At 45.2% G+C, this 26838-nt stretch overlaps 1 protein-coding gene across 5 annotated transcripts in view; it reads left to right on the top strand.

Moving 5' to 3' along the window:
* gripap1 (GRIP1 associated protein 1) overlaps positions 1 to 26838 on the top strand; it is a 52503-nt gene that overhangs the window by 10602 nt on the left and 15063 nt on the right. For 3 of the 5 annotated variants that reach the window (XM_048240723.1, XM_048240724.1, XM_048240722.1), the window contains 14 exons: positions 710 to 809; positions 1404 to 1481; positions 3313 to 3405; positions 4267 to 4401; positions 6100 to 6195; positions 8165 to 8377; positions 10233 to 10346; positions 11409 to 11486; positions 12953 to 13048; positions 16173 to 16229; positions 17457 to 17556; positions 21357 to 21490; positions 23367 to 23483; positions 25478 to 25571. In XM_048240723.1, coding sequence (XP_048096680.1) covers positions 710 to 809; positions 1404 to 1481; positions 3313 to 3405; positions 4267 to 4401; positions 6100 to 6195; positions 8165 to 8377; positions 10233 to 10346; positions 11409 to 11486; positions 12953 to 13048; positions 16173 to 16229; positions 17457 to 17556; positions 21357 to 21490; positions 23367 to 23483; positions 25478 to 25571 — 1505 coding nt within the window. The remainder of the gene's footprint in view (positions 1 to 709; positions 810 to 1403; positions 1482 to 3312; positions 3406 to 4266; positions 4402 to 6099; positions 6196 to 8164; positions 8378 to 10232; positions 10347 to 11408; positions 11487 to 12952; positions 13049 to 16172; positions 16230 to 17456; positions 17557 to 21356; positions 21491 to 23366; positions 23484 to 25477; positions 25572 to 26838) is intronic. The other 2 variants (XM_048240725.1, XM_048240726.1) reach the window with 2 other exon arrangements.

Raw genomic sequence — 26838 nt, 5'->3', positions numbered from 1 at the left:
TTCCTCCATATATCAACAGTGACATTTCTTTCCTTTATTTAATGGCTTTTAGTTCTTGAGCTTGACATGGTGCAGTCCCCAAAAAAACTATAATATTTCCCACGACCTGGTGGCTCTAGATTTTCCTTATCACTCAACCATAAAGTTTTACTTCCTGATGTTGTGTGTTTACCATGGCACGTCACAGCTGATAAGGTGTTTCTGCCACATTAGTCTGGCTGTGTGAGTTTGTCACAGTGCCATGGTGTGGCAGCCTTAATGAGACAGGCTGATAAATGTTTCAGGCGTGTGGATATGAATACTAAAGGTGCAACACCATTGTTATGTATCGACTGAGATTAGTCGTCTAACCTGCTTTTACTTTCTCTTGATCTCCAAAATTCTCTGCACTAAAATGACCTTCTTTGACATTCTATATAACTTCTGTCATTCGACACATATGACAGATATGTCTAAATGTCTTCCTATCACAAATTTTTTGAGTCCAACATCATTAGAAATGTTTGCTTGACTGTAGACATACGGTTGTGTATTAATATGTGCTTTTACTGTGCTCTCCGCTGAGAACTGAAGCCACATTGGCATCAGTGGGCTGTCTAGTTTGGGATGCCATGATAAGTGTTTTTAATATGTGGCCTTTGGAGAGGAGTCGATAGGGCGCTGTCGCAGGTGGCGCGTGAGGGATGACATATTTGTGCTCCCGAATCAGGACGAAGATCGATGAGATCCAGCAGAGGAAGGAGGAGGAGCTGAAGTCCATGAACATCCGCATTCAGAAACTGCAGGCAGACCTCACGTCGGCTAATCAGGTGGGACACAAACAGACACACACACACACAGACACACACACACACACACACACACACACACACACACACACACACACACAAAAAACATGCTTGTTAAAACTTGGTAGTTAAATTGACAGAATGTAGAATGCCCCCCTCCTTCCCTCCTCCAAACCCCCCGATGTAGATGTGTGTTCCTCCTCTAGTCAATAGCAGGTAAGCAGAGTGTAATAATACCCACGCCACAGCCCTCAGGGGGAAATGGTAAAGACTGCAGTCAGGGTTTCAATTTGTGCTCCCTCCTCAGTGCCACTATTTCTGGATGATTTATGGTGGGCTGCCCACTGCAGAATCAGTCACTGTCACACCAGGGGCTGGAATGAGGGCGGAGGGGGCTGGGGTCGCCGTTGGCTCCGTGTATGTGTGTGTGTGTGTGTGTGTTGTGAGGGGAGGGGGGGATGCTAAATGTATATATACAACTGTGTGTGTGTGTGTATGTGTAAGAAATGTGATTTTGTGTGTGTGCGTTTATGTGTATGTGAGATTGCAGGTGGTAAGGTAAAAGTTGTATGTCTGTCTGAGGGAGGAATGTGATTGTGTGTGTGTGTTTTGTAGAGTATAGCCGAGTTGAAGGAGCAGCTCCAGAGTAAAGAGAAAGAACACGAGGTGGCTCTGCACACGCTGAAGGATCAGGTAACGCTGGTCGCCCACAAAGCTCACTGAGTTCAGGCCTCTCCTGCTGCCTGTCTCTTCCTCTGCCATTAGCTTCCTCTCTCTCTCTCTCTCTCTCTCTCTCTCTCTCTCTCTCTCTCTCTCTCTCTCTCTCTCTCTCTCTCTTTTTCTTTCTTTCTTTCTTTCTTTCTTTCTTGCAAACACTCTTTTCTCTCTCTCTCATTCTCCCTCTTTCTCTCTCTTTTTGTTCAGAAAGCCATATAACTTGTCCACAGTCATTAGGGGGCTCCCAGACACCCGTGCTCAAATGGAACACTTAGCTGAACTAGTCTCCTCGGAGCCATTCTGAGTTATGCGCCACACACACCACGGAGTCCACAGTCAGCAATTAGTGTCTGCGCCGTTACACAGGTGTTCATTATCATTCTCACGGAGGGAGTTGTGCTAATCTCTGCTTGTGTCGGAGCTGGGGTTAGAGGGGCCACCTGTTAGATTGCACATCCAGCCACCTTTGACTTTCAGATTGCACATTCATTAATTCTTTCTTTCTTTCTTTCTTTCTTTCTGTGTAGTTAGTGAATATGTAAGAGTACTACATAAATGATGTCCTGATAAAAAAAAAAAATGCAGTCATGTTGAAAGGCCTTCAGTGGCATTCATCTTTATACTGTGTTGGGGATGCTGACTGAAATGTTCTAGGAGTGTGTTGTTGGTTTCGGCCTGGTCTTAAGTCTTTTTTACTGGCGACAGACAAGTCAAAATCCCTGAGCGAAGCACTTTTTGCGCCCGAGCGAACTGTCCACAACATTTAAAAGACATTGTTTCCCGCGGCCAAAATGTCTTTTTTTCTCCTCTCAACCCCTACTATGGCTTTGCCCAAACTTGAGTTCAGAAACTTTTAAATTACATTTTGAGTCTGCACTAGTTAATTGACCGTTAATGAAAGTGCGAGTGAGAGATCGGCTAAATAATTAAGGATTAGTGTGAGTGAAGAGCTTACGTGTGTGTGTGTGTGTGTGTGTGTGTGTGTTTGTGTGTGTGTGCGTGTGTGGGAAGTGTAAGGGTACGGTCTAGAGCAGCTCTGGTGGGAGCAGGCCTGTTGTGAGGGTAATAACTTCTCCTGGATGGCCCCCACCTTCTGCCTGAATTCCTCCAAATGTCACTCTGTCCCTCACAGGAGTCACTGACATTAATTAAGCAAAAGGTGGACTAAACCGAGTGATAAAGAAAAAAAGTTATCTGTGTGTGTGTGTGTATGTGTGTGGGTGGGTGTGGGTGTTTCTCCCTTCTTCTTTAAGTGGAAATGCACTGATGTATTACTGGAAGGCTTAAGGATGTGCTTGCCAGTGCTCTCATTTCCTGGCGCTAGCTAATTCTGTTGTACTTATCTCTCTCCTCCCCGTTCCTCTCAATATGGTTTTGTCCTGCCCTTTGTGAACCCCAATGCCCCATTCTTTTGCCCTTCCCCGGAACTTTCCAAATTTGCAATTATTTGCCCGTGTTTCCTTTTCTCTCCCCTTTTGTCTCCACCTTCATTCACTCTTCTTGACACTTTTCCACCCCCCGCCCCCCGCCCCATCTCCTCTCCCATATTCATACTCCTTCTCTGTTCTTTTATGGTGCTTCTCTTCTCTTTTTTGCCCCCTTTCATCCCCTTTGTCTCATCTTCTCTCCCTCCACCGCCATCTCAACATTTCCCCGTCGCCCACCTGTGCTCATATTCTCTCTTCCCTCCATTTCGTTTCTCTTTCCCTCTATCCCCCCACACCATTCCTTTTCTCTCCTCACCGTTTTCCCTCGCGCTCCTTCCTGCACCCTCCTCGTTGGTCCGTGCGGCGGCCGTGGCCTGCAGGTAGCGTGTCAGAGCGCGGTCAGTCAGGAGCAGGTGGAGGGCATGCTGAGCGAGAACGACGCCCTCAGGACTAACCTAGCCGCCCTAGAACAGGTACTGCACACCACTGCCCACTGGGCCAAGCTAGTCCCACACCTCCACCACCTCACGCCTCCGTCCAGGTGCTGCTGCTCACCTGGGCACCACCCCTCCGTCATCATGCCCAATCACCAGGTGTAGATGGCTTGTTTTAACACACACCAATAGCATCACCCACTTTCCGCCTGGTGTGTGGCTCCATCACTGTTCTTCTCATCACTAATTCATTTGTAAGTTCACCATCTCCTTGTTCACCAATTCTCAGCTGTAAAATTTAAAATCAGAATCCCTCTGGCATGGAGTAGTTCTCACCTCTCACCAAACTGTGGTAGTCTTTCACCCTCTCACCTACTCATTCCTTGTGGCAGCATATAGCAAAAGTCTTTGTTTTAGCTGTTCTTTTGTAGTTGCTTGGTTTCACGGGAAGAACCCATCAAATTCACAGTGCACCAGGAGGAAACTCACCTGCAGTCATCTTTGACTCTCACTCTGTTCGTGCAATTGCATTTCTCATCCATCACATCATCAATGTTTCAGTCATAGGTGGAAAATTCAAGGTTTGGAAATCTGAAAGTCCAGTCGTCTCTCCATCATGAAGCTCAAGGCACAAACCCAAACAATGTCACTCCGATACTCAATACACACTCACTCAGTGTCACTGACACTGGAAAGCACTGATTTCTCAAATCAATTTAGTTATAGTAATGGAGAGACATTTTGCTCTGATACTCTTGACTTTTCCACCTCTGATTTAGTTCAGACCTCTAGGCCTCTTGGTCTGATGGTGTGTGTGTGTGCGTGTGTGTGCGTGCGTGTGCGTGCGTGTGCGTGCGTGCGCGTGCGTGCGTGTGTGTGTGTGCGTGTGTGTGTGATCAGATCCAGACAGTTAAGACTCAGGAGATGAACTTGCTGCGTGACCAGAACATGGCTCTGAATGCAGAGCTGCAGCAGAGGCGGACTGACCAGGAGAGTTTCATGGCCCAGAAGGACGACCTCAACTCCCAGCTACAGGTCAGAATTCACCCTCATTTCCCACATGGTGTCCAGCACACTAACATCCACTAACATGTCCCTGTGGCCTCCTAAAATTCACTGGCTCTTAGCATAGGGGCACTCTCCTGCTCCTGAGTTTTCTGTATGAACATTGCATACCTTTGTTGGTAGATGATTGATTCGGACAGCCTCTGGTTGTTATTTGTAGTCTGCCTCCATTAACTTGGAAAGGCATTGCTTACACTGCAAGACATCCACTGCTGAAGTCCCTGATGTAATTGAGTGTTGTTGTTTAGCTCCAGCACTGTGACTACCATCACCTTGTTTCTTTCAACTCCACATCTGTTGCCTTTCAGGATAAACACGTATGTTTGTTTGATTGATTGGTTATGTGCAATGAGCTGTAGTCCTGAGACAACCCTGGTTCCTGTTAATAGAGCAGCTGTTACCCAGATCTGAGTCAGTGCTATACTCTTGGGTTTAGTTGCCTCATGTAACCAGCTACAGGTGCAATGCTATTTTCACGGATAACCAGATGCATTCCAGTTGATGGATGCATAATACTCATTATACCTGGCACAGCTAAGATCAGGCATTCACTAATGAAACTTAGCCTGCCGTTAGATTACCAATTCCTTGAGACTTGGAGTTAAAAGCATGACTTGCAAACATAAACAAATGGTCCTAATTCACGCATTTACTGATGCTGTGCCGCCTGTATGAGACTCAGGGGTTGCCTGGTGTCCCTTGTTGTGTTGAAGGTACTAAGCAGGCACCAACTAAACTGCAGAAACCTCCGAAAACAGCATCCGTTAAATACATTAAGTTCTTCCTGGGCATGGATCATTAATTTACTTTTGGCTTTCCACAGCAGGTGTTGCATTGGAACAGAGCAGGGAGAAAACAGCCCCAGTGTAGCGATTAGTCTCAGCAGTCGCAATGTTTCTTGCCAGGATTTAGCAGCTATACATGTTTTCCTTAAATCATTAACTCCCAATTTTGTGTGACAGCCAGGATGTGTTTATAATTGCCATAATAATATTTTGCAAAGGTTGTTTGTGATTTGCAACAAATGAAACAATAGCAAAATGATCTGGAAAAGGGGTAAGAAAAAGAGAAATGGATGATTATTTATTTTACTTTATTTTAAAGTTTGGTTTTAACTGAAACAGTTTTTTGTGTGCAGTTTAATAAGATCTGCTGTCTGACAGCTTGCCTTAACAGCTGCCTCGCTGTTAGGGCAGGGTAGCACTAACAAGAACACGAAAGGCGTCAGAATTTAGCCAGCTGTTGTCACTTCTGAATGTTGCTTACAGATTATGAATATTGTATGAAAGGTTGCAGGGCATGCAGCCACACATGCTCGGTCGGAAATCTCACTGACTTCAGCAATCGTTCAAGCAGGTTTTAATTTTACCACTGGAAGGTATTAGACCGAAGTCAGGGGCCAGAGAATTGAGTTATCAGCTTGCAGAAACAGACCCTGAATTTTTAATATGTATTTTTTACATTAGCAGGGTGAATTTAATTAGCGGGCATTGTCACATAATCCTTTCTAATTAGGATTTAAATTGGGGGAAAAATTATGCATTTATTTTTGGTCTGGGCTGAATTGTTTGTGTTTTTGGCAGCCCTAGCGAAGTTCTCGTTCTCTCTCACTTGGTAGTTTTGCCTGTTGTGTCACTCAGGGCTGAGTGCTGTTCTCTGTCTGCTTAGGAGGCGAACCGGGCCAACGGTCGACTCCTGGAACAGCTGAATGAATTGGGCCAGGAGAAGGACAGGCTACAGCAGGACCTGGAGGAAGCCAAAAAGGTATTGGCCTCACTCACTCACTCACTCACTCACTCACTCACTCACTCACTCACTCACTCACTCACTCACTCACTCACTCACTCACTCACTCACTCACTCACTCACTCACTCACTCACTCACTCACTCACTCACCTTGAGCTGCTGGTGTTAGTCATATTTCTTTTTATAATATAGTTTTAGGGCTAGAGGCTTTGTTTCCTGGCGCTTTCTTACAATGACACACACACACCCATAAGGTTCTTGTTAGTCTTCTTCATTTTTCATCTCTGAGTCATGCTTTCCTTTCATTCATAGTACATGCTTTTACACAGTAGGGTAGGCACACACACACACACACACACACGCACACACACTTGGACTGTAGGGCTCCATTTTTAGTAAGTAACATCCGCACACTTGTCCATGTTGAGCGCACAGCTGGTGGCCCGTGATCCGCTATCTCCTGGCGTGTCCGATGGATTTGATGAACTCTTGACCATAATCACCTCTCCATTAGCTCTCAGGTCTTTGTGGAATTCATTCGAAATGAGGCACATTTTCACCAGATTAAGCCACAGCCTCACCCCACCGCCACCACCACCTCATTTCCATTCAAATCAGACCAAAACCGTTCCGACTGGACTCGTTTGATGAAAATATAATTTATATGCAGATGAATCCTCCAGTTGGAAAATCAGCGTGAAAAAAAGAGAAAAGCAGTCGTCTAATTTTACATCTATTTTAGGTTTCAGGAAAAGCCAAGACCTTTAACCCCGATGTGCTGTCGTGCTCTCTGCAGTCAAATTCCTTCAGTGCTCCAGGGCTTGCTCTCTCTCTCTCTCTTTCTTAAAGAGGTGAACCATCCCACTGTGACCCTGGCAACAAATGGAAGTTGACACCACAGTTCCAGCATCAGCATCAGCAGGGCCAGTGGAAGTGCACCGGCTCAGTGCAGTTGGGGAACAGATAAAATGGCGTGCTGATGATTCACGAGTAGGCTAAAATGATCCATGGTGCACGGCCAGAGTCTAGGTACAACAGAGCCGTTTTATTTAATTATTTATATAAGAGAGAGAACATGAATGTGCTTTTAAAAAAATAAAATAAAAAAAGAGTTTTCCATTATGTACAGTAATTGAGAGGGGAAAAGTAACAATTTGCTTTTTAGGGTATGTGAAGAGAAGGGAAAGTTTTCTGAAACTGCTCTCCCGTCCTGCTGTCCCCACCACAAGATCACACCTGATAAGAAAGCATCATTAGAGCCAGTCTCTGGAAAAAAGGGCCGGAATTTTCTCATTATGGCCTGTGATCCATAGACTGAAGGTAAAATGGGCCCCTTGTCTCAATCACAACATTATTCCTCAAGAGCACATTGCGTAACATAAACAAGAACTCTCACACCCTAAACATTCCCCAAAACAAACTCTCTGATCCCCAGAGAGTGTGCAAACTTCAGGAGAAGGAAAACGCCACCAGACAGCAGACCAGCTGAATACACTGATGAGAACCTAAATGTTAAATCCATAAACTTCTCTCTAACAAGTCTGTCTCAACCATCTTCCCAAAAGAGGAAAAGAATCCTTTTATGTATAACTTCTGACTCAAAAGCACAGCAACCTCTAAAATGTAACGGCAAGTACAAGGCCGAGAGTTCGGTGAGCCAACTCTACTCGGTGTGTGAAAACAACAATGGTCTACTCCCCAGTGCAGTACCTCACTTCCTACCAGCACTCAAATGAAGCAAAGAGATAGAATGTTGTTTTTCTAGATTTTTTTGATTTTTTTTTTTTTAGATTTGCGCTTTTCTTGCCAGGACAGTGGAGCGTTGACTGGAAAAGAAAGGGAGAGCGACGCAGAGTGGGTTCAGGAAATTATCCCAGGCCAGGACCATACCTGGGTGTACCTTCTTGTGGACCAATGCTAACCTGGAGCCACATCTCTCCGAACAGGTGGAATGTTAACTCTGTTCTGATTTCTCCTCCTTCGCAGACGGCGGACAAGCGTAAGGGGATGCTGGACGAGCTGGCGATCGAGATGGCCCAGGAGAAGTCGCGGCACAAGGAGGAGCTGAGCGACGTGCGGCTGCAGCACGAGAAGGAGGTGCTGAGCGTGCGCGCCCGCTACGAGAAGGAGCTCCGCGGCCTCCACGAGGAGAAGAACCGCACGGAGGAGGAGATCCGGACACAGCTCCGGGAGGAGAAGGTGAGGGATGGAGGAGATCCGGACACAGCTCCGGGAGGAGAAGGTGAGGGGTGGAGGGAGGGTGGGAGGAGGAGATCAAGACACAGCTCCGGGAGGAGAAGGTGAGGGGGAGGAGGGACACAGAAGGGGGAGGGAGGGAGGAGATCAAGACACAGCTCCGGGAGGAGAAGGTGAGGGATGGAGGAGATCCGACACAGTCTCGAGGAGAAGGTGAGGGGTGGAGGGAGGGTGGGAGGGAGGAGAGATCAAGACAGGAGAAGGTGAGGGAGGGAGGAGATCAAGACACAGCTCCGGGAGGAGAAGGTGAGGGATGGAGGAGATCCGGACACAGCTCCGGGAGGAGAAGGTGAGGGGTGGAGGGAGGGTGGGAGGAGGAGATCAAGACACAGCTCCGGGAGGAGAAGGTGAGGGAGGGAGGAGATCAAGACACAGCTCCGGGAGGAGAAGGTGAGGGATGGAGGAGATCCGGACACAGCTCCGGGAGGAGAAGGTGAGGGATGGAGGGAGGGTGGGAGGAGGAGATCAAGACACAGCTCCGGGAGGAGAAGGTGAGGGAGGGAGGAGATCAAGACACAGCTCCGGGAGGAGAAGGTGAGGGATGGAGGGAGGGAGGGAGGAGGAGATCCGGACACAGCTCCGGGAGGAGAAGGTGAGGGATGGAGGAGATCGGGACACAGCTCCGGGAGGAGATGGTGAGGGAGGGAGGGAGGGATGGAGAGAGACAGACAGATGGATGGGTGAGTGAACAAGAGGTCAGTCAGTATAGAGATACACACAGTTCAGATAGGAGGGCAGAGAAGGAGGGATGTGTTGCAGGGAGAGCAGGATGGAGAGAGACACAGGAAATAGTGAACTGGCAGGAGGTTATGAAAAGGAGGTTTAAGGAGACCATGACCGCTTCTGAGAATCCAGTCATTTTGATTTAATTCAGAACAACTACTGTAAATGTACACTGTACATGATCTGCAACCAACAGTGCTGAATGTAGTCACTTTTAAAACACCCTCATTTAAAACACCCTCAGGCCCCCCGCCCCCCACCACCCACCCCACTCCCTGGAGTGTGACTATAGTTAGAGGACACAGTCTGCCCCAGCTCTGAGCCTGGCTCAGGCTTCCATCATCAGTCTGGCTGACCAGTGTGGGGCTCAGGGCCAGGGGGCCGAGGGGCCATGAGGTGGCTGGTGAGTGTGTGGGGGGATGGGGTGGGTGGATTTTTGAGGGAGAGTGCTAGCTGTTAGCCAGCACTGTTGTGTCCTCTTCGGCGCGTGAGGGATCGCAGCGCCACGCTACGCTGCATCGCAGTAATTGGGTTATTCCTGCCGCATACGCTCGCACACTTGTGGCTCCGACACTCTCTTTGTGTGTGTGGGCTTGTGGGCGTGTGTGTACATGCCAAGGGTGATTTGAAGAGAAATTGAGCTCTGTGATCACACATAGCGGTTGATAAGTTTTGCAAATGAAATTTTTAGGGAATCCTTGGGGTTTTGAGGTTGCATAATGTTCAAGACCTAATTTAAAGTTGTACATGTGTGCCTCCTGTTTGAGAATTCCCATAGGCCTCTCTGATGAATGATATATGATAGTGAAGAGGATGTCTGTTCAGTTTACTGTGTTCTTAACCATTTCTCATGATGTCTGATTCTTAAGCATAGGGGTACCAACTCCATGTTCTTAAAAAAAAAAATCTTAAAAAGTCTCCCCAGAACAGAATTTTCAACTGCTAACATCCACAAAGCAGGACAGCTTCCTAGCTCTTGGACAGTGCAGAAAAAGGGAGAGAGTGTGAGTGTTTGTGTGGTGTGTGTGTGTGTGTCCCACTCTCTTATTTTGACTCTGTGCGTCCTGCCCCACAGGCTCGTACCAAAGAGCTGGAAGGCCTGCAGCAGAGTGTGGAGGAGCTCCAGGCCCAGGTCCAGTCCATGGAGGGCACCAAGGGCTGGTTTGAGCGCAGACTCAAGGAGGCAGAGGTAACGCAGCACAGCAAAACCACACACAGTACAAACCCACTTCCACTGATCTCAGACCTTTGTGTGACAGTCATGGTTATTGTTTTAGTGTAAGTTTCTCAAGACAAAATCATCATGAGCCATGTTATAACCCGAGACATGAGTGTAGTGGTCTTTATGGTCATACAAAAGAAATAACACTATTACACTATTGCACTACTTCAGAAAGTTCCATTCACATGAATGGGCCTTCCCAACCTTCGGAAGTTTGTTAAATCTATATAATCACCGCTGCAGTAGACTGCTGTCTTTCATATTTCTCCACAAGAAGTCCATTCGCTTATTGCAATGCGCGTCAGGGTCCTGTTCTCCCTGTCGGGACTTATTTTCTGATAATTACCAGTGGACAATACATTATCCCTTACAGAACACGCTGAGCTGACTCGTGATGGTGACTGGCAGAACTGGCCAACTAATTTGCCTGACATGCCATTTCACTTGCCCCAGGGCCGCGGGCCCTTGATCATGTTGAACCCTGCACTTGGGCCCTTTAGCTACAGTAAGCTACATTAGGAGACCTGTACTGGAGTGCTGAGATTTAGGGATGTTGTAATATGTCTTTATATTTACTCAATAGTGTGCATTCAGTCATAGAGAACTGTGAAACTAACACCAGGTATCATGAGCTCAGTTTCCATTGAGCTAAAAGCCTCTACCTGCAGTCCTCCATAAGACACTAGATGAAGGCTCCTGGTAGGAGACTGGATCTGTCACAAGAGGTGCATTAACAGGAAATTCTCTCATTACTCGTCTGGCCACATGATGTCACTATTGGTTTCTGCATGATTTCATCACTGTTTGCAAGCTGTCCCCTTTGGATCATGATGCATTCTTTATGCAGAGGCTTTAATGTGGTCTCCAACGGCAAAACAATGTGTTTCATTGTTGAAATTATTTTTTTGTGTGTGTGGCTCACATGACCTCTGGTTGAACACCTATCAATTATGGATTTGGGTTTCTAGTGGAGGCCAACAGCGATCATGCTGTTCTAGGGGGTTCTAACAGCTTGTTCTGTTTGTGCAGGAGAGCATAGAGAAGAAGACTCTAGATCACCAGGAGGCGATCCAGAAGCTTCAGAAGGAGCATGTTGTCCAGCTAGAGGTAGGAGGAGCACGCCCCAATCACCACCCCCAACAACACACGCATACACACACACACATGAAGTATGAAGAGGGGAAAAGGGCAGTTCACGTGTGAAGAAGTGCATTTGTTGGGCTGACCACACACACAAACACATACATACACACAAAAAGTGCTTACGTATGTAAGGCTACAGGACAAACATGTGTACACACACACACACACACACACACACACGGACCCATGGGGCTGGCCCACACAGATTCAATACACTGCTGAGTGCAGCATTGCAGCTGAGGAGAAAGGCGTGACATGGGTGACTATTTCAGTCCGATGACTATCTGCTGCTTTTTTTAACAATCCCATTTAACCCCATTGGCCAATCTTCTCTGGTCTTGCTGGATGGCATATAATCACACTGAAATGTCTAATTCAGTCCCCCTTCTCAGGGTACCCTGCTGTGTTACATAGCTTCTGCTTCAGAGTTTGGTTCCGTCTCGGAACTCCTCCTCTCACGATGAATGTGCAATGTGGACTTTTAGAGCACCGGTGCTGATTTATTTTCTCATGTGTTATTCGGACGCGCTGCCTTGTAGTGAAAGTAATTACTGGAGAACATGCGAGAGTAATTCATCACTCCGGCTGGTCCTGGGAGCTACTAATGCAGTGGAAATTCACATTAAGCAACCACTGTGACACGGACCTTTACTTTTCTGAGGATAGAATTAGAGATGGAAGCACATATGCAGACAGATGTATAGCCCACAGAGGTGTAGGTGCAGTCTCAAAACTCAAATAAAGAAGTTATTGTCAGTGATGCCTCATGTGTTTTTCAGAGCCAATAGCTTTATGACTAGAGCCTCAAGTTGCACCCCAGAAATGAGGAACCTAGTGTATTCTTTGGCCGTAGAAGTTAACAGTTCCAAGAAGGCTATGCGAGCCATGACTGGTTAAGCATGCGTTGAATTTGATCAGCTCACTGTGCATCAGCAACATCATCTGTGTCGAAGGTCTAAGGACAGCACTGACCTAACCTACGTTGAAAACTCTGGAGGAAGTTACATCAACCTTTGAGTTTCAGGAGGAAACTGAACCTGTGTTAAGAAAAGAACATGGCATACTTAAATGTACCAGCATGAACTCTTGCAGATAAGCTGGAACTTATGCTCTATGATCAAAGGACATTCTAAACTAAATTGTCAATCAAATCAAGAGTCTAAGAGTAAAATCACCAAAACCATTTAAGCTTATGCTTCATTTCATCATTAAAGAATATATACAAAACTTACTTTTCACAGAAGTTCAAGAATGTCTGTAATTGTGTATCCAGAAAAGGAACCTTTGAATGAGCATGTACAGTACTACATTGTTACCTTTGTACTTTCGAACATAATAAATGTTTTGCTTAAAAGTATAGGCTGAAGTACATATGTATGAGGTCAGTGATTATTTGTATAGTGCTAGAAATGAGCTCCATCTCTGTACAGGGTAAGGAGGGAGAAGTGGAAGCTGTGAAGGAGCAGCTTGTTGAGGTGGAGAAACAGAGGGAAGTCCAAGAAGCCTCCATCGCTAAACTCAAACAGGTACAGTACAATAAAATCTGACTATGTTCTATTCAATTCAGTTTTATTTATATATAGTGCTATAGATCTCAGATGGCATACTTCCGTTAGTACACTTTAATGCAGTGCACTGTGCTTACTTCCGTAGTGCGTGAATTTGAACAGAATAGTGTCGTCTCGGATTGAACACCAACTCTGTGCACTTCATGGAAAACAGGATTGCAACATTTAAATACATTTCTATTGGTGTCTTCTAGTCGACGTGAACAGTTTATGTTATACTGTAACTTACTTGTACATCTGTGAAGCGTGTTTTTTTTCACTGTTGCTGCTCCGACCGCAATTGTTAGAATTTTGAAAAGGCTTCCTCCCCTTCCACTATGTAGCCAAGATGGCATCCGTTCAAGGCGAAAAGTGTCCAACATTCCACGCTCAACTTTTTGACTGTTATGAGTGCAGTCTGTGTCGTCAGAATTTTTCAGTGTGAACCCACTCGGGTGAGGCACTCAGATAAGGTATTGTAAGTGCAGAAGTACACCATATGAGACGCAGTGTACAGCGGGGAAAATAAGTATTGAACACGTCAAAATTTTTTTCAGTAAGTATACTTCCAGTGAGGCTATTCGCATGAAATTTTCACCGGACATTAGTATTAACTTAGGTAATCCACACATACATAAAAATCCAAACATTAATGTCTAAAAGTAGAGTTATGAGTAAAAAAGTGGAATGGAAAAAGTATTGAACACGCTAAGAAAAAACAGTACACAAAGGCAAGGAATGGTAAGGAACAAACTGGAATCTATAAGTAGTTAGAGAAATTATCCCTCCTACCTGTGCAAATTAATGCTGGGTTAGTACATACTGGAAGGTTATAAAAAGGTTTTTTGTTACCAAGGTGTCACACAAGAAACATTTCATGATGGGTAAAAGCAAAGAGCTCTACCAAGACCTTTGCAACCTTATTGTTGCAAAACATATCAATGGGACTGCACTTCAAAACTTTAGAATTATCCAGCAAGCAGTATTGTAGCCAATTATCTGCAAGTGGAAGGAACATCACTGCATCATCAACTGGCCATGCACAGGATCTCCTTGCAAGATTTCTGACCAGGAAGTCAGAAGAGTAGCCCAAGAGCCAAGGACCACTCGGAGAAAGCTCCAGAAAGACTTGGAGGCAGCAGGTACAATTGTTACAGAGAAAATCATAGGTAATGCACTCCACCACCATGGCCTCTATGCACGCTCATCCCGCAAGACTCTATTGCTGAAGAAAAAACATGTCAAAGCTTGTTGAAAGTTTGCTACACAACATTTGGACAATGAAATACTGAGAGAATGTATTCTGGTCAGGCAAGAGAAAATTTGAACTTTTCGGATGTCATACTACACACCATATTTGGAGGAGAAATGGCACTGTGTATCACCCTAAAAATACCCTACCAATAGTGAGGTTTGGAGGTGGTGGCATCATGGTGTGGGCTGTTTTTCATCTCATGATACTAGCAGACTTCATACAGTTGAAGGAATGATGAATGGAGTCATTTTGTTCTGGGAGAATCTTTCCATCCACCAGGATGATGAGGATGAGACATGGCTAGACCTTCCAGCAGGACAATGATCCAAACCATTCAGCAAAGGAAGATCTCAATTGGTTTCAGAGAAATTAAATCAAGGCCCTGACTTCAATCCAATTGAACAGTTTTGGAAGTTAACTAAAGATCAGGATTCACAAGATGGACCCCTGGAATCTTCAATATTAAAGGACTATCTGTTTAAAAGAATGGGCCAAACTCACACCAGAATACTGTGACTGATTTTCCACAAGGTATTTAAGAAATTTCAGCAGGTGTGTTCAATACTTTTTTCCTGTGTCCTTCCACTTTATTACACATAACTCTACCTATGGAATGTTTGGATTTTTTTATATGGGTGGATTAACTGAGTTAATACTCAGGTCGGGTGAAAATTTCATGCAAATAGCCTCATTGGAAGTATACTTACTGAAAAAAATGTTGACGTGTTCAATACTTATTTTCCCCGCTGTATGTCTGTTGGCACTCTACAGAGCCCAGCTCGAACATGAACTTCTAGCCCCCTATATGAGCTCGGATATGTGTGGCACAGCATGACTACGAGTAAATGACATGCGATGCTATTGCATGCAGCCACTCTGGTACGGTTATTGGAAATATTAATAAGGCGATTAATAAAGCAGTGAAGCCATTAGACCAGAAAGGTTGGACAGGACAGATGTATCCTCTCTATAAAGTCATTGACAGTGCACTCTCCTCATCAGTGCGTGATATGCAGTCTGCTCTAGGTGAATGGACTCCAGAATCATGTTGATCCAAAGACAAATGATATGTAGCCTGCACTGAAATGAATGCACTCTTGAACGATGTTGATTCAAACGCATCTGAGAGTATGTGCAAACTGAAACTGTAGACTTAATCCTTTTGGCTAACTCAAATTCTTATCAAGTGTGAGACTGCACAACAAAAAATAGACATAACAAATAGACCTCTTCATAGTGACAGATGATTAAATTTTTTGGGTACATTCCTTGACCTGTTTAAGGCTCTAAACGTAATTGTAATTGTAGCTCGTCTTAAAAATAGCTTTGCTCCAGTTTCTTTTGTTGGATTTACCCAATATTAAGGTTTCGTATTAAAACACTCCAGTGTTCGTGTGTATATGGAAGCTACTTAGCTCCCTTGGTGCGGGGGCGTGTTCATTGAACTTGTTCTTGATGTGACTCAGAACAGCCTTCCTGGTTCCTAGCGGCAGAACAATGCCCCCGCCTCTCCGTGGATACATCTGTTGCTGCCAGGAGTCCCCTGGAGACACAGCGCCTTTTTTTGGCGACTTACAAAATTGGTCTTTTAACGAACCCCTGTCTCAGCCATGTTAACAGTGCGTTAAAGGAAGACCTTTATCTCCATTGTGTGTGTGTCTTTCTTATCTCTCTCTCCCTCTCTCCCTCTCTCCCTCTCTTCCCCTCTCTCTCTCTCTCTCTCTCTCTCTCTCTCTCTCTCTCTCTCTCTCTCTCTCTCTCTCTCTCTCTCTCTCTCTCTCTCTCTCTCTCTCTCTCTCTTTCCCCCTCACACTCTCTCCTTTTTCTCTTTGTGTCTGTGCCTTGCAGGAGATTAAAGACACTGTGGATGGACAGAGAATCCTGGAGAAAAAGGGAAGCTCGGCGGTAAGTGGAGGCCGACCACAAAGACGGGGAGAGAGGGAGAAAGGGAGAGTGAAAGAAGGAGAGATGAGCGAGAACGATGTGGGGGGGTGAAAGGGTTAGGAGAGCGATGATGAGTCAGCTCCTTTTCTTGTTGTATTTCCACTCTCCATTTTGAAATTGACACATTGACTTACAGATGGCTTCTGTGCACCTACCCCACCTCAAACAGTGTCCCCTTCCCCTCCCCTCTCTCCACCACACTAGATTACTATACTCATTAGGCTGCAGGTGGCACTCCTCCTTTCTCTGGTTCTCTCTCTCGGTCCCTCACTCTTCGCCCTCGTCCACTCCTCGTGGTCCTCGTTAAGAGACTTTTTTGTTCCCTTCATTCCCGTGCTCTGTGCACGTGTCAGGTAGATACTCATCACCTGATCGGCCCCTACGCTAATTACGCTGTTAAGTGATCTGCCTAAGCTCTTCTAGCAAACACCACGCCCAAATAATGGCCCAGCACATGTAGTGGACTACAGTAATGAGAAGGACATTGCGTGAAGGTTGGTTTCACTGCATTACCTGATGGTAGCGCAGGGAATAGACACCCCTGGTCTCTCACATGGTGTGCTTCGATGTGGCCTGATGTACACACCACAATGTTGACTTATCTGAGTGATCGCACACGTACCTGGGTAAGGTGAGATAAGCACTTATGCCAGGTGGCTCATCTCTGTGTCGTTAGGTTTTGAGCCCGGGGCACTGGACCTGTCTAGGATGCCTTTCCCAGGTGTTTAAGCTCAGGTGCTCATTTTACCCTACGAGCCCCGTGCTGTCTCATCACCCCACCTCACGCGCTCCTCACATGGCAGGTGGACGGAAGTCTCCCGTCTCTGGTACTCGTGTGGCTCACAGGGGTGTTGATGGCACCTGATCTCATGTCACTCGACAGCAAGCAAAACGCGCACACACACACACACACACACACACACACACACACACACACACACACACACACACACACACAAACACACTTAGGTGTGACACAGTGGAGGCCTGACAGAAACCGGAACCTGGCACTGTCCCCTCCTCCCTCCTCCAAAACTCCTCTCCCCCACTCTCTCCTTTCTGCTTCTTTCCTCTCTCCACTTCTCTATTCACCCTTTCATGTTTTATCATGTTTTTATGTGTCTTTATGCCTTCTGTCTTTGTTTTTTTATCCCCTTCCTTCTCCTGTCTCCTCTCATCTCCATGCAGCTGAAGGACCTGAAGAGGCAGCTCCACCTGGAGAGGAAGCGGGCGGACAAGCTTCAGGAGCGGCTTCAGGAGATCCTCACCAACACTAAGACCCGCACAGGTAAGACGAGAGGCCCCACAGGTCGCCCACCCCACAACCCAACACCGCACCACACCAGGCGGCACGTGCCTCCTCACCCACCCCCCCTCCCCTGCGCCCCCACCCCCAGCTCCTCTGTCACAACAAGAAAGGAAAGCAGGGAGGAGAGGAGAATATACGAGAGGGGAAAGAGAGATGCTAAGACTACGGTCTAGAGGCTTCTTCTCAGATAGTCTGGAGAGGCATGTTACATCATGAGAGCATGAAACATTTACTGCAGGTAAGTGAATATGCAGAGCAGGCATAAATAACACAGCAGGTGAAAAGCGGCGCCTGCGTCTGTACAGATAACTACAAATTAGCCGACGGTGGCCATATTACTCAACAGCCCCACCCCAACCCCTCCCATCTTGCAAAATGCTGAGGTGCTCACCTAAACCCTTGGCATGATCAGCACAGGATTATGTCTTTAGTAAGGGGCTGTAACGCTTGTGGAGTGAAATTGAAAACCAGGCCACTCTGTCGTCTGTGGTCTGGTTCATGGCACAGTGTGTGCGAGTATCGGGCTGTAGAATCTGGCATCCTGACAGTGCAGTGTGTAGACCGTCTGTAAATAAACCTCAAACACACGTTATAATTAAAACCATGCACGGGAAATTGGAAAGATCATCCAGGGTGATAAATCATTCTCACACAGTGACTGTTCCGGATTCAGCAGCTCTTGCATACACGATGTGAGACTAAGTGAATTATGCACAATGCTGAATTAAATCTTTCTATTTATTTTTCTCCTATTATATTAATGAAAAGCAAAGGGGAAAACATTGTCTCAAATTACAGAAGTACCCTGGTGAAGTATGTCTGAGGAGATGTGGGTAAATAAATAGTACAAGGAAAAAAGAGTGTGTGGCTACTCTTCATTAGTTAGCAAACTACAGAAGGCCACAAACTGCAAATAGGGCAGAGTGTGACAGACCTTATGTTTACCGTACATGTCATGAAGTGTCCCAACCTATTCAGCAGTAGAAGCTGTTGAAGTTCAGGTGCAGTGTAAATTCACTGAGAGACCTCAATCACAAAGTGGGAATTGATTATTATCAAATGTGATGTGAGTGTTTTAATCCTACTTTTCTCGTAGTTGAACTTAATCCGTGTGAAGTCCCATCATTATTCACATGGGGCGAATTCTCCCATGTGCGCACGGGTGCGTAAGTAAAAAAAAAACACGCAACTACGCGCATTTCAGCCTGCACAGATTCTCCCCTCATCATTTACGCATGATGGAGGGAGTTACGCGTTTTAGGAGGAGCAGCCCCAAAATCTGGGCGTTTCTTATGTATACAGCTCTTGCGCACATTCTGCCACTGTCTTAAGCACCTTTTCAGCTACGCGCTCCCGAGGGCTGTATTAAGGTCGAGCGCCACTACAAGGTGAAACGGCATATTGCTCGATGTCGGCAGTAGGCCTAGCTCTAAATACATGTAGGTTACACAGAATGTTACAAAGTATCAAATTTGGTGCTTAATTATTATGCTGATACGGCTTTATGTTTTTCCCCATTACAGTGTCACACGGTGGCATATCCCGACATTACCTTATACATGAGGCTACGTTGTTAAATAGGAAAAGCCCTGTTATAATCACCCACTTTGGATATTGGAGCTTACCGACTGCATTTCTTTCCAACTTGACCGAAGTCATCCATACATTTGCACAGACGTCTGCACTATTGTCGAGCAGCGTTGTTTATATTCTCCTGTCTCTTGATTCATTTGTAATGGAGGCTGGTATTGTTATGCCAGTCTCTACTGTATACGAATAGCGGCTGCCATTGAAACTTTCTTTTTCAACAGTGAGTTTTTAAATTAGGAAATTAAATCTACACACCTCAAGCATGTCTTGACTCTTTATGAACAAACCTCAAAGCAAAAGTAAAATTTTTAAGTCAATTCTTTGTTAGGTTATGTGATGACACACCATTTTACTCTAGGCCGTTCGCTATTCCGTTCACCATGCTTACGTTTTCAAAATCAAAGACTGGTTTGTGTTCTTTCTGGATTTAAATGGCATTCAGAAGGTTAACGAGAAAGTCCACGTTCGACGTTTTCACATCAACCTAAATTAACAAGGTGGTGGATCAGTCTGGTTCTATTTTAAATAAATCGTGCCTCTTTCATAAGGACGCCTTGATTTCAAACTTGCAGAAGCGGGAATGGGAGAATGCGCGTAACACAAAAGTGCGTAACTGAAGCGTGTAAAACAAAAAAAGCGAATGGGAGAATTCCCCACATAGGTATTTTGATCCTCATCTTCTTTGGTTTAGGTTACATGGATCTTACTCTTTGATCCTTTTAGTATGGATCTGGGTTCCCCTGTCGTGTCATCAAGGTCATGTGAAGGCCACAGTCTATATGTTCTGCATTCATCTTAGCTGGGGATGAGATGCGATCATGTGTGACAGTTCAAAATCTGTCTGATGGTTTTGAACCCTCAGTCAGAGTGGCTGTTAATTGGAGCCATTGTTTTTTTCCCCCTTAGTAAGCATTATTGCTGAGGCATCACTCTGTGTGTACAGAGAATAGGTCCAATAAAGATTTTTATCTCGGTCATGTTGAAAATTAAGTCAATTTACATTCTGTTCTGTGGTCAGTGATTTGGAAAATTAGCTTAAATCTGGGGGAGAAAAAAGCTTCTTCAGTCATCAAAGCTTCTTCAGTCATCAAACATTATTTCAGTGCTTATTGGAGGTTAGGAGCACTCACTGGACACCCTTTATTGTCTTTCTTCATGAGAATGACACTCTGCACAGAAGGAAAGTTTAACCCTTTGTGTTTCGAGGACTCAAGAATTTACAGTCGAACCTCTCAGCGATGTTAATGAACTTCCAAGGATGGTTCAGTTGATTACACTTTGGCCTATATTGACTCCATATTAGTTCAAGGAGCCAAAAGGCCCTCATGGTTTGTGGGGAAACAATCCAAATTTAACACATGATTTCCTAGCACTTGTGAAAAACTTTGGTGAGTGGTGTCTTGGAAAAACAGTAACTCCTTGGGGGACCCCACCAGCACATCACTATGAGATGTGGGGAGGCTAAATATTTAATGGGGCCCCCTTCTCCAAATGTGCCACTGAGCAGTGCATACTCGCATTTGCTCTCCGTTGATTGTTGGTGATGCCAGGGCAATCCTCTTTTGGGCCATCCATAATTTAAGTGCTTCGTGAATTTTTAATGGTTGCTCTACAGAAAGTTTAGAATCAGACATTTTAAAGTAGGCAAGCTTTATCTTTGTCATCTGTCCGGTAAGATCTTAAAACGGCAGCGTGTAGAACAGCAGACGTGTATATATACACATACACACACACACACACACACACACACACACACCTCGCTGCCTCAGCCGCCCGGAACATTGTGCTCACCGGTGGTGTGCTGTAGTTTCACGGGGGAAGCGACAGCTCCGGTGTATACGTTTCGGTGCAGAGACTGATCTAAAGAAGTCTGGCTTCATCCTCCCTCGTCAGCTCAGCTGCACAGTTTGTGTGCGCCCTTCAGCCTTATGTAAAATGACCCTAGGACATTTTAGTGATATTTTAATTATCTTTGGAAAGTGCAAAATACGGAATGTTTTGTAAATTCAATAACTGAATAAGTCGGTTTGATTGAATGTACGTGTATAATGTGACTTATCATGCATTAACCATGTGAGTCCAAGCTTTTGGTTTGGTACTTTTGCTAAACCTTTTGAATATCACTTATCAAAGTGGTAAACATCATCCTCCTCACACTTTCCTTATGATGTGTGTTTTCTGTTCCTCAGGCCTGGAGGAGCTGGTTCTGTCTGAGATCAGTTCTCCGAGCCGTACGCAGCAGACCGGGGACAGCAGCAGTGTCTCCTCTTTCAGCTACCGGGAGATGATGAAGGAGGGAGGGGCCACCCAGAGCGCTAATAAGGTACCCCTTAACACACACACACACATACACCACACTGCATACACACTAGAGCCTGGATACATAGATTACAATCTGTCAACACCCCACACATCAAACATAACACGATTTATCAGTCAAAAAAGTGATTCATATGCCTCTAAAGTTCACTCACTCATCACACTGGCAGAAGCATCATAACCATCAGCCCAGGAGTTGCCATCAACAACCAAGCTGTGCATGCTGCATACCGTGGCCATGACAACTGAGACTCCAGGCCGATGGCATTTGCCCCAAACAGCCCTTCACTGGTGCGAGTTAGACATCAGACGCTGCCGCCATCGACAGGCAGTTGCAGACTCCAGACTATTGACATCCGAGTCTTCCCTTGTTGAGCTGGGAGAGCTCACATGTGGCTCCATGAGCCCTGGAATGACTATAAATAGCCCCCGGGTAGCGTAGTTTCTATAAATACTGGCCGTTTGAATAAAGACCCTGTATCAGTGTTTGGGGCTGTCACGTGTTCAGAGGGAGAATTGTCTTATTTTTAGCAAAAGGAAAGGCAAAGATTTGTCCACGAGCAAAAGAGACTTGTCTCTGTGTTGTTATATTGCCATTAATAATTAACCAGTTTCCTCGTTTTTTATTTCTTTTTACTTTTCATTAAAGATTTGGGTTTATTAGAGAACATGAAAAGGGGGGAAATTGGGATTTGAGAGATGAAATGGCCATTAGCAACCACTATAAAATGCGGTTTAATTATACACGTTGCATCCAAACTCAGATGTGCCTTTTAGATTGGTGTGCTTTCATGAGCTGCCTTGGCGCATTGCAACCAAGAGATAAAATACAGTGAATGCAGTCTGTACACTCCACTCATCTGGCTTCCCAGACAGGTTCAGTCAAAGCCAATCAGAACTTTTCTGTCTCTGTCTGCCTTAGCTATACATGCCACAGACTGGCACGCTGAAAAGAGAGACATATTTATTTATCTCTCACATTAGTGACATTTTTTTTATTTATTTTTTTTATAGTGGGTTTGATAATATTGTTTGTGGCCTGTTTAAGAAAGGAAGCCCTTTCTTGCACACTCGGCTTTTCAGATTTCGTTTATTTTGATGCCAGAGCGCCTCTCTCTCTGTTCTTTATGAGTGCTGATTCCACCGTTTTCAGCTTTCTCTCTTTCTCGGAACTCACTCTAGCGCTTTGCAAAGCCGTCTTGGTTTCTCACCATGTAGTGTTCTTGAGTGGCCAGAGGAGATAGGAGAGCTCTTTGGCCTCCCGCAGATTGTTGTGCATAGAGAGCACTTATTATTGGGCCTCTCTCACGTCTGCAGAGTCTGATAAGGTCAGTGGGACTCCCTACAGTTATCGGAAGTGTTGTTTAAGACAACACACACATTTTCTCTCTCTCACACACACACACCACACATTCCCACTCACACACACACAAATAAAACAGGCGGCTTATGTCAGCAGAAGAGTCTTCTCATTCCTCATGATTCTCTCATGGCCCGGTGTTTACTCCTCGTGTTTACTCTGCCCTCCTTTCTGTCTTCCTCTCGATCGCTCTTTGTTTGTCCTTCTTTTGTCCTCTCTCCTCTTTGCCACATTTGATTCTTTCTTTCATCACATTTCTCTCACTTCCTCACTCTCTCTTGTGCTCTACTCTCTTGCCATCTCTCTGTCTTTCTTGATCATTCCCCCTCTTTTCTCATTCTCCTTCTACCCCACCCTCTCTTTCTCTCTCCCTCCCTCCCTCCCTCCACATCTCTCTCTCCCTCCCCTCATGTTTCTGTCTGTCTCACCATGTCTCATTCATTATCTCTCTCCCTTCCCCTCTCTCTCTCTCTCTCTCTCTCTCTCTCTCTCTCTCTCTCTCTCTCTCTCTCTCTCTCAGTCTAACACCGGTAGTCCTCAGTCTCAGCGGCCGGCCGACCTGTCTGATGATGAAGTCGGTGAGCTGTTCCAGAGGCTGGCTGAGGTCCAGCAGGAGAAATGGCTGCTGGAGGAGAAGGTGCCACACACACACACACACACACACACACAGCACAGCTGTCCAAAAAACAACCCTGTGTCCCAGAGACACATGTTAGCTCTCAGGAAAGACAAAATATCCATTTCATGACTAGCAAAACAGAGTCTTATGACTAGCAAAACAGAGTCTTATAGTTTATTTAAATATATATCACTCTGTTTTGTTTTCAACAAGGTACTTTATCATGGTGTAGTGTTTAGACTCTTAAACACTGCAATCTATTGTAAGTGCTAACGGTCCTCTGTTGCTTCTATGTGCTGTTCAGAATGATTTAGACATCATTGGAATCTCCACAGACAGATAGATTTCAGCATTTATAGATTACAATATCAAGTCACAAAACAACAGAGGCATTGTGTAGGATGGTCTGTAAAGCCTGCCTGTATGCTATGGCAATGTTTTGGGGATATTTGACTTATTTAGTCACAATATTTTAGTGACTGTAACTTTATGATGCTTTGAGATGGATGCTAGATATTTTTGTACGACTGTTCCCAGAAATAGACCTTTCAAACAAACTGCAGTTTGAAGCATCTGGTGAAAGCCACTGAAGAAAAAATGGTAGTAATGCCCATGACCGGAATAATGACGTGAGGATCCGTAGCTCTACTTATACGTACTGTTCTATAAAGTTAACTTTCATGTTTAATTTTTACTAGATTTCAAAGGCCATGGAAAAGGAGAGATTTCCCTATAAATGCCCTCGATCAGATCTCGTGACATTCAGCAGATATGCTGTACGTCAGAACCGCTGATATTTATGTCTACATAAATACTTTTTTTTTATCAGGCCCACAGATGTTCCCTCATGTTTACATCCACATGTGCTCGGTTACCAGATGCTTTTATCCTGGGATGGCTTGTTCAGCCATATACGGTCCAAGCATATGGACAGAGACGGAGACTATTTGTTCAACAAATGCCATAGCCAACCACTGAGCAGAGCAGCACAGGAGCCCAGCCTGCACATAAGCAGCGTTGCCACTCAGATGCACATCTTTCTCCTGAGAGACGCTAACTTTTTAAAGCCAGCTAACCCAGAAGCTAAATGTTGACCAGGCACAAACAGGAAATGGGGTTGTGCTGCTCACTGCCTGTGGGAGAACATCACTGGTTTTAAGATTACATCTCCCACTGTGCCACAAATCCGCGCACACACACATACACACACACACACTCTCTCACACACACACACACACACACACACACACACACACACACACACACACACACACACATACACACTCATACACACTCACACCTGGGTTTAGATCAGTTAAGAGTTAAGAGTTGAGAGAGTGCCTCGGAAACTTTCCCTGCTGTACAGAAGGAAGGCCTTCAGTAATGTGTTTTTAAAACTGTGTACAGTAATAGCAAAACCATTTATTTCATTCAGTCACTTATTTACAACAATTTGATTTTACTTTTGTGTAGCATGTCCTTGTCCTTATTTTTGTCACAATAAGACCAGAAGTTTTCCATCCCCTTCGTGGACCTTATTTCTTTGTCTCGCAGGGAACAGACGTCACTATGGTTTTCTATATATATACTGTATATATGATACAGTGCTGGAAAAGGAGAGCAGGTTGAAAGTCAGTGTGTGTCAGTGAGTAGGAGCAGTGCAGAGAGATGGGAAGACTCGGTGAGGCTGGCTATGCTGCTGCTGTTGCTGTTTTTGGAGCCACCTCCACTGTCACCAGTCAACAGTAACAGCCCCAGCCACCGGGCCTGTTTACCTCCTGCCCATCCATTAGCCCCATGCACTGCTCACTGTTTGATTAATGGACATGTCTGACAACAGCATTGTGTGTGGGAACCTGAGGCGGTGTGAGGAGATGGTGTGTGTGTGTGTGTGTGTGTGTGTGTGTGTGTGTGTGTGTGTGTGTGTGTGTGTGTGTGTGTGAATGTATGCGTTTGCGTGGGTGACGGTGTACATATATGTGATACGTGTTTTGTTTCTGCCACCTGTCAAGGTGAAACACTTGGAGGTAAGCTGCTCGTCCATGGCAGATGACATCTGTAAGAAGAGCGCTATCATCGAGACCTATGTCATGGACAGCAGGAGAGGTAAGAGCAGCACCCCCCCCCACACACACACACACACACACACACACACACACACACACCATCCTCCCTGTCCTCTCTCCAGGGCTTATTTGTCTTCTTTTTTTTACACCAACCCCCACCATCCGACCAGATGACACTGCTTCGTCGACAGATTTCGCAAACGCTCAGATTCACCTCGGTCCTTTTGTTCAGCGCTCGCTGGCAGCTTAGAGCTGAGAGAGACGGTGCGATCTGAGCCCATCTCCATGACTGTGTCAGGCAACAGCCTGCAAAGCTGCCAAACTACTTGTGCGCAGCACAGAACGAGATGGCCTTGTACAGTTAGCGAAATTATTACCGAGAGTAATTCAGTATGACATGCATATTATTCACAATTAGAGGTACTTTTAATGTAGACCCTGTTCTATTGTACCTATTGCCACTTGTCTTTAGTAGAAGAGACACAAGCTCTGATGTCTGATCATCAGAATATCAAATATTTTTTTTTTTCCCCAAAGTTGGACATCTCTGCACTCTTCTGTTTTATTGCCCAGATGTTGATGTGTGAAATGTGATAAAATAGGTACAAATTATAAACATCACAGCGACACTGAATGATGAGATTATTTGCTTTACGATGTTTTTCCCCTCGTATTCCTCTCCATAATATCCTCATGTTGATGTCTTTATAGGAGATCTATTTTGACAAATGGCACTTGTCGACAGCTTGGCGCATAAATAGATAATTTCACTCATCCACGTTGTTGTGGAGCTCACTGTGTTCTATTATTACATTTGAACTTGTCTAAGGCGTAATACGCTTTAAATGTTTCTGCCATCGCTATTTATAATGGCTCTATTTTTATGTGTAAAGTGGGGTGCATTTGGATACATTTGAAACTCGTCTTGGCGTTTCTAATAAAAACAAAAAAAAATATGAGAATAAGTCTGTAATCTCAGCCTGGGGCCCTGCTCAGCTAGTCTTTATTATGAGACTGGGTGGCGTGTCTTGGCTTTCTGCTCTTTTTCCTCAGTGTGATGGCATCCCATCAGGTGCAGCAGAGCCCGTCACGCACGCACGCACGCACTTTTTCTTTGCAGTGACTGCATTAGCTTGTATTGCTGAAATGATCCATTGCTTTTGTGTTGCTGTTAAACCGCCATGACTGCACACTCAGATTGACCCTTCTGAAGTACTGCCTATCTACCTCCAAACTCATCCATATCAAAAAAGTAACTGATGTGTGTTGACTGGAGTCTGACCTTACCGCGGATAATTAAAATGCTT

The sequence above is a fragment of the Alosa alosa genome, chromosome 4 (genome assembly GCF_017589495.1).
Source record: "Alosa alosa isolate M-15738 ecotype Scorff River chromosome 4, AALO_Geno_1.1, whole genome shotgun sequence".
Taxonomy (NCBI): domain Eukaryota; kingdom Metazoa; phylum Chordata; class Actinopteri; order Clupeiformes; family Clupeidae; genus Alosa; species Alosa alosa.
Note: the sequence above shows the minus strand (reverse complement) of the source record. Positions and strands in the feature narration are given on the sequence as shown.